This window comes from Syngnathoides biaculeatus, chromosome 6 (assembly GCF_019802595.1).
Source record: "Syngnathoides biaculeatus isolate LvHL_M chromosome 6, ASM1980259v1, whole genome shotgun sequence".
Classification (NCBI taxonomy): domain Eukaryota; kingdom Metazoa; phylum Chordata; class Actinopteri; order Syngnathiformes; family Syngnathidae; genus Syngnathoides; species Syngnathoides biaculeatus.
The window spans coordinates 1606518-1617858 of NC_084645.1; the positions used below are offsets into that span (position 1 = coordinate 1606518).

General features: G+C 41.7%; 1 protein-coding gene across 6 annotated transcripts; it reads right to left on the reverse strand.

Annotated features, from left to right (window-relative positions):
- Nucleotides 1-3352: 3352 nt before the first annotated feature.
- On the reverse strand, nt 3353-7470 carry LOC133502572 (synaptotagmin-4-like). 6 transcript variants are annotated; one of them, XM_061823525.1, is made up of 4 exons: nt 7355-7470; nt 5511-5667; nt 3716-3876; nt 3353-3630 (listed from the first exon to the last, which is right to left on the reverse strand). In XM_061823525.1, the coding sequence occupies exons 1-4, from the start codon at nt 7364-7366 to the stop codon at nt 3484-3486; spliced, it is 477 nt and encodes a 158-aa protein (XP_061679509.1). In that variant the 5' UTR covers nt 7367-7470; the 3' UTR covers nt 3353-3483. The 6 variants fall into 6 exon arrangements, with proteins under 6 accessions (XP_061679509.1, XP_061679511.1, XP_061679504.1 ...); XM_061823527.1 differs by lacking the exon at nt 7355-7470 and adding an exon at nt 6546-6602; XM_061823520.1 differs by lacking the exon at nt 7355-7470 and adding an exon at nt 6416-6531.
- Between the last annotated feature and the right edge of the window lie 3871 nt (nt 7471-11341).

Genomic DNA, 11341 nt, shown 5'->3' on the forward strand with positions numbered 1-11341 from the left:
AAAGCAACATATTGTAAATCCCTGGCCTCAAACTATGCTTGACTGCAAGATCATCATCATCAGTTCTGTATGAGCATCTGTAGCAGACGCAAATTAATATAATTAATGGCATAATCGCATTGCACAGATGATACCATGAGGAGCGGCCACCGGTCATCCGTTATGCTTCCACGTAGTGTATGTGCAGTAATCCCTGCTCCTGCTTTCGTCAACAAAGATTACAGTAAATTTGCAAGGGTGTCCGTATTAACACACGTTCCATAATCTCACAAATGAACCTCTCTGCTGTATAAATAATCCGATTGGAATATGAGGAGGAAAAATGCAGGAACGCATCCAATGTGGCCAAACAATATCAGAAGCACTGACAACGATCTGATGATCTGAACCTAAATTGAAGGTTCTATTTGTTGCATGAAATGATATAAATTAATTTCCAACAGTCTATTGTTTGCAAGTTTTAGTCAATGTTAGCCTTAGTGCACAACATTAAAACAAAATGTCCAAACAAATATTCCCCCTTGTCAAGATTCCAAAAATATCTCATCCATCTGCAGCCCAACTTAGCATGTACCTAATGAAGTGACAAGTGAACGAACGTATATGCGCCTGGAGCACGCCAAGGAAAAGATATGCAGAAATGTCATTCATTCCCGTTTATACTTCACATCCAGACATGTACAGTAGCAGCTAAACACTTTCACACACTTTCTCAATCTGATGGTACTGCGCATGTACAGTTAAATGTAAATTTAACTTTTTATCATCCTACGTATGCAGAGCACCTAAAGCAAATGTGCTTGTTAATAGTGACAATGTCGCATAAACAATATGAAGGGCCTGAATTTTAAAATTAAAAATGACAAAAGATTCAGCCACCAAAAGGAGACTTAAGGTCTCTCTATACTGCCTACATTACGTCACGTGACTCGCGTTCTCACTCTTCCTCCTGGCTCCACATACCACCAACGCCACTGGTGTCAAACTCAAGGCCCAGGGTCCAGATCTGGCCCGCCACATGATTTGATGTGGCCCGTGAAGTCAAATCATCTGTGACAACTTGCATGATTCTTGTGCAAATCTGTACAAAAATTTCAAATTGTCATGTATAATAAATGATAACGTTGAGATATTATAAGCATGTTTCTGTCACCAAACATGAACGATGGTTGAAAACCCATTACACTTGATTTCTGATTCCAAAACTGTTTCATAAATTCACTGTGTTAATATGATGAAGCAAGTAACGATGGTATGGTTTCACAGTCATAACGGCCCTATGAGGGAAACCGCAACTACAATGCAACTACAAAAATTAATTTGACACCCCTGATCTATGGCACCGCCTTCTTGTTCGAGTTTGCAGTATAAGTACACATCCATTTGTGGTAGTAGACATTGTTTCAGGGTCGCCATTGTTGTTGCTTTGTTCGTTGTTACGGAAAGGAAAGTAAAAAGAGCTACCGGGAATGACCAAACAATGCTGAGGAAACTCCACCCTGTGGCATCCTGGCCAGTACCAGCTTGTACATAGTCACACCTCTGACTTGGGGGGGGGGAATGTAGAACATCTTCAAAACTGCACACCTGGGTTGTGCTCGGATACAAATGCAAACTGCGTTTGGCACATACGCAGTGATGTCAGCATGGTCACCGCCTGTGCGAGTATAAAGACTCCTTCACTCACGGCAATGCTGTCCAAACTCTGACAAACAGAGCCCATATCAGGGAGTTTGGTACCCAATATTGCCGAAGCACCCCCACACCTCCACAGGACTCCCTGAGGGACACGATCTAACGCCTTCTTCAAGTGTTTTGAAAACACACACGTTGACATGAAAAAAAGGCTCATCATTTTAAAGGTCTAATCCAGATGAAATGTATTTTATTTGTCTATCATACAAATGTAGCTAAACATTTCATAAAAAAATATTTTAAAACTTGTTAACACAACAGAAATGAAATAAATTAGCATCAAAGTCAGTCTCAAGATTTTGTGCGAAATGTAACTTAGATCCGGCAAGTTCCAGTATTCTCCGGAATGTGACGTCAAGTCACAGCAACATTTAGCCAGAGAGTGAAAAAGCTAGCAACGATAATGAGAACCACAACCACGTTGCTGTTCTGCGTCAAACGCTGACAAAGTCAGTTAACATGAATGGACGAAACATGAACGGATAGGCAGGTTATGGACCGGGTTTGTGAAGACAAAACGAGAACATTGGACTTACAAACCAAAGTGGACAGTAATATGTTCCAAGCATTTCACGGACGACTGCTTTGAAAACCTGGTACAGCGTTCACTTGGCTTCGGTGGCAAGTAAGTACGTACGTGTTCAATTGTTTGGTATTGACAAGTATCTACCTCGTTTTAAATGTAAGTACAATACCGATACAGATATATATCTCAGCTAATATCCATGTGATGTTTAGGAAGTAATGAAATTTGGACGCTGTATAAAGTTAGTGTATTGTTGACACGGAGGTCTTGCTGAAATTCGACTACGGCGGTGTGTGCTCTCAAGTGTTAGGTGCATTATTTAAAATACGGGCTAAATCTTTAAACGCAGAACGATACCGAAGGTTTTGATTTTTGTTTTACGCCGACTCAGTCGCCAGTACAACAACAAGAACAAACGAGTCACAGTTGTGTGCAAGCAGCATCAGACGTTTAAACGTGTTTGAATTAGATTATTTCGTCAACAAGGTGTACGTAGATTTCTTGAGGCACCTACCAGTCTGTGTTTTGGGTGCGAAGTTCCACGTCAACTGCGTCAGGTTTCGCCGAATCCTGTCCTTGTGTTAGATTCATCAACTCTGGCGCAAACATATATGGTTGAATGACACCTGCATGGGATGTTTTTCGAACATTTAAAGAATAAGAAAATTCCTCCCCTTCAGTTCCTGTCTCTTCCATAGAGCATTCTGGAGATTTATTGGTTGTTTGTCACTATGTCGACTAGGCGCATACGCCTCTCCTCGGTGTTATGGGTTGGGTCCCTTATCTATGTTCTAGTTATTCAGCTGCGGGAGTCTACGTGTAGCCGCTCACTTTGTTCCATGTCCTCATTGCTTCATAAACCTGAGTGATCTCTTATGCACGCACAAGAAGCCAATACCATTTACACATTTCATAAAAACGTCTTCATCAATGCTGTCTATCTTCTCTAGATCCCAGTTGCGTGTGTGATTGTCTGTGTAGGAAGCCATTGTTTACTCGGGTTGTCTAGGTGTGACATCAGATGGAAGCAGCTTCAACAGAGCTTCGGTTTGAAACAGACATGGGAGGCATTCGGATTACAAAGAAAACGTGCACTTTGGCGCCAATTTATTTCATTTCTGTTGTGTTGAGAATTTTTCAAATATTTTTTTAATGAAATTTTAGCTACATTTGCATGATAGACAAATAAAAAACATTTCCTCTTGATTAGACCTTTAAAGTTGACATATTGGATGGTGATCACAGTTCATTATGCTATGTTTCTATGAAGGTTCTGGTAGAACTGTGTGCCAGCGTGAGCGCTCCCCTTGGAGATTGCACATATCCCTCCAGTGAGCACGTCCCACATCTGGAGCCTCTGCACCGATGAGGACTCGACCAAGAACTTTACATTGTGACCGCGCATGACTCTGAAATGTGGGAAAGGAGGAAGTTGAAAATCTTCAAATGGAAAGGACAACAAAGACTAATGGGTCCATTTCTATTGAATCGTACCTGTATGATTATGAACTCCACCATTAGTGCTAATCGACTGATGTCTCCTGGGGGGAGGTCAAACAGGAAGTAGGAGTTCCACACAGCAAACGAGGTTTGTTTTGTTTCTCTGCTGCTGATCACAAGCCCGTCGTGATGCAGCTTGATCATCACCTGGTAGTCTGTTACACAAACGCAGATCATCAATGATGCGGGAATAATGATTCACCGCCAGATGCTCTCACTATTGGTTGTCGTGCATTCATTAACAGACTTTGATGTACTGTGTCCACCAGGATGAAATATCCACATGGAACAATGCATTCATTATTTTGATGTTAACACTATTTTGGACTTTTACACAAAATGATTAAGCTGATTCGACATTGACTTGTTTTTCAATTTCATTATCAGACATCAACAGAAACAGCATGGATTAAACTAACTAACTAACTAAATAAATAAATAAATAGATAAATACATAAATAAATTGTTTATTATTCATCCAAGTATTATAGTGTTGACTCTTGTGGCAAGCTTGCAGCTTAAACACAACTATTTCCATCCATCCATTTTCCGAGTTGCTTATCCTCAAAAATGTCGCGGGAGTGCGGGTGTGATGGTCTAAGCGCTCCCCCGTGCTGAAAAGTCTCCTTGTGATTAATGCGGATGCGTTACCAACAGGGGAACTCTGGGTACGTAGCAGACGCTTACTGGGAAATCACCCAGTCTCATAGTTCCCCTTCTTCTACATAGAGGGAGCTAACATACATTATATCCTTACACTAACCCTAATTTAACCTTAAAACAAAAGTTGATTAAAAAAAAAAAAAGATATACACATATATGTACGTTCGTTGTGTTCGTCTTTCTGAGATGTCCATAGCGAACATGAACACTCAGCGACAAGTTGTCAAATGGCACATGTTGAACCATGGGTGGGGATGTTTAAGACTGGCCGGAAGTTTACAAAATACACCCACATGCGCATTAATCACAAGGAGACTTTTCAGCACCGGGAGCACTTAGACCGTGACATCGGAGCCTTTCCCAGCTATTTTCGGGCAGGAGGCGGGATACACTCAGAACTGGTTGCCATTAGCAAGCTGTTCCTTGAAAAATTGAATCAAATATGCTCACAAATGTATTTCATGTTTGATGAGAATCTGCATTTTGCTGTGCTACTATCTGGTGCATTTTCCATTCACAATGCATGCATTCCTTCAGAATCTGGGCGAAACCTCTTTTCTGAGCTATCAAGTTGCAGATATTAGCTAACTGTTCACTCTTTTTGTATGTGACATGATGAGGTTCCAAATGATTCTAGATCGATGTGTCCTCATGTTTGTATGTTAATTAATACACTGTAACACGCCATAAAAAGTAGAGTCACACAATGCATTCCGTTATGTTGTGTAAATATCCTTTAGGCCTACATACTGTATGGCTACAAGACTGCCCTCAGATGATAATGGCTGCCCACTGTATTGAGCATAAAACCCAGACATGCTCATGCAAATAAAGATTAGAGGTACACTGGAGATTGAAACACTTCCCTATGAGGATTGTGACCAGTAAAGGATTAAACCACAATGTCATTTATAAAGGGATGATCTCCCACTTCATTCGGATCGTGTAAAACATTGCATAATCCCTTTAACATTAAAAGCAAACAGGGGAAAATAACATCGGAAATATTTTACCTCCCCGCCTGCGTGGTTATCTGTCCCTGCAGTTAATATAATATCAGAACGTTTGGTGTCAGGAGGGGCACGGGGTGACAAGTTCGAGTGGCCGGATTTAACTCCGGTTCTACCTGCTGTAGTTGACGTGTGGATGAGGTTCTCCAAGTTGTCAGCCCTCAGGACTGCCACCTTGATCCGATGTGTGTGAGGGTTATAGTGCAGCAGAATGAAGATCTGTGGAGGACAGATAAGCCCCTTCGACATCTGCACATCCTGTCGAACCACACGCTGCAGCAAAGGCCACAAGTTCAGAAAGAGAAGAAAATGTACCATGAGCTCCTGTTTCATGTGTTTGTGTTCATCCAATATCAGGCTAGAGCACGGAATCGTCCATGTATTAGTAGATGCTTTGTCCTTACTAGTGAGACATTCAGTGCAATAGTACTCGGGTCGATTGGCCTTTGACAAACCATCTTAATGGTGAATTACAGGCACCAGCTGATATTGCCCTGCCGCCGCAAGGAAACTAATGTCAATTGATGGTGGCCGAATGTTGTGACATTTGTTGGCTGTAGCTAGCGGTATGGGTGTGAAGCACGCTTGTACCTCACTATATACACTCATGTTTCAATGCAAAAAAAAACCAAAAACAAAAACTGTGAGGTGACGTGTCATAGCCAATAAAATAAACAGAAATTTGTAAGTCAAGAGAATCATATTCATACTGCATCTCATAACAATGCTGTAGTTGTTCCACAATAATGTGCCCGAGGCATTCAACTACTGTGCAGAATTGTCTTACTAGTGAGAATCAAACATCATACTAATCCACAATCTAATCTGTCAGCGAGGTATTCTTTTAACTAGACAATGGATGGATGTGTTGATGATAATGCAGCAGCAACAGGATCTGGTGTGCTGAAAACCCCCTTAAAACTTTCCCAGATACAGTAGTTGGTACGTGTTCATGGCAAGGTTTTACTGTATAAGTGCCCCTGAAACTGATGTTTATCCATCGATTTTCCATACCGCTTACCCTCACAAGGGATGCAGGCGTTCTTGACCCTATCCCAGCTATCTTCGGGCCAGAGGGTACACCCTGGACTGGTTGCCGGCAAATCGCAGGGCACATGGAAACAAACAGCCATTTGCAATCACATACACACCTGTGGGCAATTTAGAGTCTTCAACACACGTTTTGGGGATATGGGAGGAAACCGGAGTACTCTGAGAAAACCCACCCAGACAAGAGGAGAACATGTAAACTCCACACAGGTGGAGCAGGATTTAAAGCCCAGTTCTCAGAATTGTGAGGCAGATTTGCTCACAGGTCCTCCACCGTGCTGCCAACTGATGTTTACCACCCTTTAAATGTATATTTTTTCACTATTCCTATGGCATATGCCCTCTAATATGATGGCGACCAGTCCAGCGCGTAGTCAGTCTTTTTCCCATTCAGCTGCGATACGCAACGCGTGTCACATTTTTTCAAACTGTAGTCACAATTTCACAAATGATATATTTCAAATTCAAACTGTGAGTTTTCCCTTTCAAAGTATCAAACGGTAGACTGATGCAGACTCCTAGCCATTTTGGTCACACCGTCATGCATTCCTGGAAGGATATTTCGCAACTCTCATCACGCCATCTTGACGTTGTCCACAGAATTGTTGTCTTTGATGAAAATTTTAAAAAATCACAACCTTGAGGAGTAGACAGATTGTTCTAGCAATGAGATATCCTTCCTAGCTAAGAACTGTGAGATGCTCAGGTCAATGAGTGAGTTGCCCTGTCACAACACTTCTTGCGCAACGAAGGAAGAAAATAATGTGGGTTTTCTCTCTCAATGATACCATTTTAAAGGTAAAAACTTTGTTGTTTGTTGTTTGGATTTGAAATACATCTTTGAGTTTTAAGTACATCAGCAGGGTTTTTGCCGAATGAGAAGCAAAATCATTCTTCTTTGGACCACAACCTTTTGGGGCATCCATTTGTTTGACTCAAGCTCTTTTGCAAAGTAAATCTCATGGCTTGTATTCCAGTCTTTTCCTCCACATTCAGCCTGCAGTTCACCCAGGGCAATGCCTGTCAGTCCATGTTCTTCCTTCTTGGACAGAACTATTCTTACATAGCACCTTTGCAGCTCCTCCGCAGAGCTCACATTTGAAACCACGACCCGGGTAAGGCCGCCCTGAATGGACGCTTTTACTAAACAGGGGTGGAGAGGCGGAAGGCAGGCCTCCACCGACACATCATCCAGCCTGTGAGATGACCCTGTGAGGCTGAGGACTGTGATTGTCAGGGTTTGTCTCTCTGAGGAGAAGAGCAATGTAAAATTGAGCTGGGGCATCACTGGTGGTGATGATTTGCAGCTGGCACTGGAGTCGCAATCAAATGGAACCAATGGGATTGGTTCCCCGGGCGCGCTCGGAGAGTTTCTACTGAGCCTGCTGTGATCCTGGTATGTTATGCTATTGCCAGTCAAAGTACAGCGTCTCTGCAGAGCCTTGGATAGCAGTTTCGGAAAAGAAGAAGAAGAAGAAGAAGAACAAGAAGGATGGCTGGTCTCTATGGGTTTATAAAGAGGTGGATTGCTGAGACGGCGCAGTGAAAAAAAAGTCTTGGGCTGCTCTTTTCGCTCAGATGCAGACCGGCCTTCATTAGAGTAGGACCAAGGGGTAAAATCCCTTTCAAAAGGGGTGGGGCTGGTGAACGTGGACGGGTAGTCCAGTGTATCTCCCTCCAGCTCGTCGTATTGAAGCCTATATGACGAGGGGGGTGCTGCCGAGGAGGGCTGGCAGTGTTCTAAGGTCGCACGCTCAGTTGAGGTGACACTTTCTATGTCTTCATCACAACAAATATGACTCCGCCACCAGCACAGAACACATCCCAGCAGCAAGCACAGACAGAAAGTGATCAGTCCAACAAGAAGGAGAACTTGAAGGTGAACTACAGAGAAAGAGAAAATACTTGGAATTACAAAAAAAAATCTATTTGCACAAATGCCTGCAGAGTCTGATGAAAACTTCTTGGCTTTACCTTCCAGTTGTTTGGTGAAGAGCACCTGCACAAGAAGCCAGAAGAAGAGGATGACCATGATGACCTCGATCATACCCTTGCAGCAAAAGAGCACCACGGACTGCCACAGAGGCTGACCTGGATACTCCTCGTCGAGATAAGGCATGTTGCCAGAGGGTGCACGACGCCAAACTTGCAGTCCCAGTGAAGCAAATAATTTGCATTAATTTGCATACCTTGTGTTTTCTAGACTTTACCGTGAAGTCATAGTTATGGGAAGTCACCAAAACGTCCTCAGCTTCAGCTCCCAGCAGCTCCCGTCACTGTATCTTGGTTGCCTCAGCCTACATAATGGTTTCTACAAAAATGTAGCTAATCAAGCCAAAACAAAATAGTCTACCCTAATGCTAAATACATACAGTACTCTATATAGGATTTTCTCAAGGATATCGTAGGTTCTTTTTGGGGGAATAAAAGCATATTCAAAATTTGTAGTTTTGTAGTTGCTCCTGATAAAAGGATGAACAATGAGATCCCCGTCTCCAGTGTGTATGCCGGTATTATTGCTATCCAGAGGGTGGAGTCAACGGGCAGTGATCTCCATGTCATAATGCTTCTCATGGTCTCTGTATGGGTCCTTCCTCGTCAACACTGTACCAGCTGTCGATCCAGCAGCACCCCCACGTATTAACCGATCCTGACAATAAATCCCACAATCCGTCCCAGCGTCTTCATCCCTACCGGCCATTAAATCTGAGCTGCAGTTCATGTTTTCTCTGTTACATGCTGTATATTACAACAGTGCCTTAATTTAATCATGCTCATAATTCAAAATATGCATCGCAATCTTTCCCCAAAAACTGAAATTTATGGAAGTGGCTTTAATCCAGCCCAGCCTCACCAATAGAAAAAAATAGCACTCCATAATGTTGAGCTTTACAAAAGAATAACAACACCATTAAATATAATGTAAAGGATTAAACAGTTTGTACATCATGATTAATTGTGCAGTTTTGTAACAAAGATATTAGTGTATTGAATATCCATCCATTTTGCATAACGTGCACATAAGGGTCACATGGATGATGGACAAAAGGCGGGGTACAATCTGAACTGAACACCAGCCAATCACAGCGCAGATACTGTACAAACAAACAGACATTCACCAGCACAATCACACTTGCAGGCAGTTTAGAGTCTTCTGTCAACCTACAAGGAATATTTTTGGGATGTGGGAGCAAACTGGAGTACCCAGAGAAAACCTACACAAACACGGGGAGTGACTCTAACACAGGTGAGACCGAATTTGAACCTGCATCCTCAGAACTGTGAGGCAGATGTCCAATTGTCCACCTTGCTACCAGTATTGAATATGTAAGGAAGTAAATAATATATATCAACAATGAGTAATTATACTTCTTCCTGGAACACCTAAATCACTCCCAAAAATTGGTGAGCATTCAGTTATGCATTGTTTAGGAAGAAATTTTTTTTGATAAATGTTTTGACGTTACCCTTCATAAGTGTTCCACTTTGGCCACCTGGGGGTAGCATAATACAGCCATTGAGATGGATGCAGTCGGAAGCTGCAGTAGTACAGTATTTTTTTATTTTTCAAAGAGGAAAAGGGATTTTGCTATGTGGCCTCAGGAACACTTCTGAAAAATATTGCCAGTTTACAGAATTCTTCAGTACATCTACTATTTCAGGTTAAATCTCTACCATGTAAAAGCAAAAAATCACGTCAACAAAACCCACAAATGCTGACATCTGGGTCAACGGTCATCTGAAATGCACGGACACAAAGTGGAAAAATGTGCTGTGATTTGATTAATCCACATTTCTAATTGTTGTTGGAAGTCGTGGATGAGCAAAAGAGGACAAGGTCCATCTGGATTGTTATCAGCGTAATGCTCAAAAGCAAGCATCTCAGATGGTATGGGGTGTTTTAGTGTCCATGGCATATGTAACTTGCACATCTATGAAGGCACCAACAATGGTGAAAGGTACATACAGGTTTTTGACCAGCATATGCTGCCATCCAAGCAACACCATTCCAGGGGCTTCCCTGCTGTATGTATGTCTACATATACACATTATTAATTTACATTTATTTTGGATATGTGTTGTTTTTTCATGTGCTTGACTGTTAGCCATTAGCTTGAAGCTGCCAGTGAAAGCTACCCCCAAGAGGACATAAGGACTTGTAGTTAAAATCACTCATGAGTACATTTACTGCGTAGTACCTCGGTACTTGCAGCAATGAATCACTCTATGTACATCGCTCCTTAACGGACCACAAACAACGAAGTTCAATGAACGAATCACTCGTGTCCAACAACAAAATTTTGCCTAGTAAAAATGCTGATTGACTAGTAACTCAACCAGCAACAGTGGCAGATGGAAAAAAAGTGAATGTCAAGCTCTGGCTCTTCCATTTGTCTATTTTGTAGCCATTTTGTGGTGTTAAGCATAAAGCTAAGCAGACTTTCTATCATGCAAAAGTTCATAGATATTTTAAATGGACGGAATTCTCTTCATTTTAAGTTTACCTTGACAGATCATTCAACTGGAGGGACAGTAAAAAGTTTGAAGGTTTTGTGAAGAAATGTTCACTATCCGACAAACTACCTCTTCAAACACCAGCCAACCAATGGCTTGTATCTCAAAAAACACAAAAGTCTATTCATTCTTATCTCAAAAGCACCACTGAATTTAATTTTTCAAATGAATTAACACATACAAAACACAACAGGGCAGATCCTGCCACCAATTTTTTAAAAAAGCACTTTCAAATGTACCTGTTTGGAGAATTTTTAAAAATTAGAAATAATACTTTTATCAAGAAATCGTGTACTTTAAAATTGCTGCTGTAAGGAAGAGAAATATTTTTTAACTGTTTTAAACACAGCTTCATGGAGTACCTTGCTTGATTGGTCATCAC

What these genes read in the sequence shown, in the direction of transcription:
- LOC133502572 (XM_061823520.1), bottom strand. Translation starts at nt 6,511, where the DNA reads ATGTGCCCTGCGATTTGCCGGCAACCAGTCCAGGGTGTACCCTCTGGC. An exon ending in CGCCTGCATCCCTTGTGAGG is followed by an intron (nt 5,668 to 6,415) that starts GTAAGCGGTATG and finishes CCTTTGCTGCAG; the next exon opens with CGTGTGGTTCGACAGGATGT. An exon ending in TGGAGTTCATAATCATACAG is followed by an intron (nt 3,631 to 3,715) that starts GTACGATTCAAT and finishes CCCACATTTCAG; the next exon opens with AGTCATGCGCGGTCACAATG.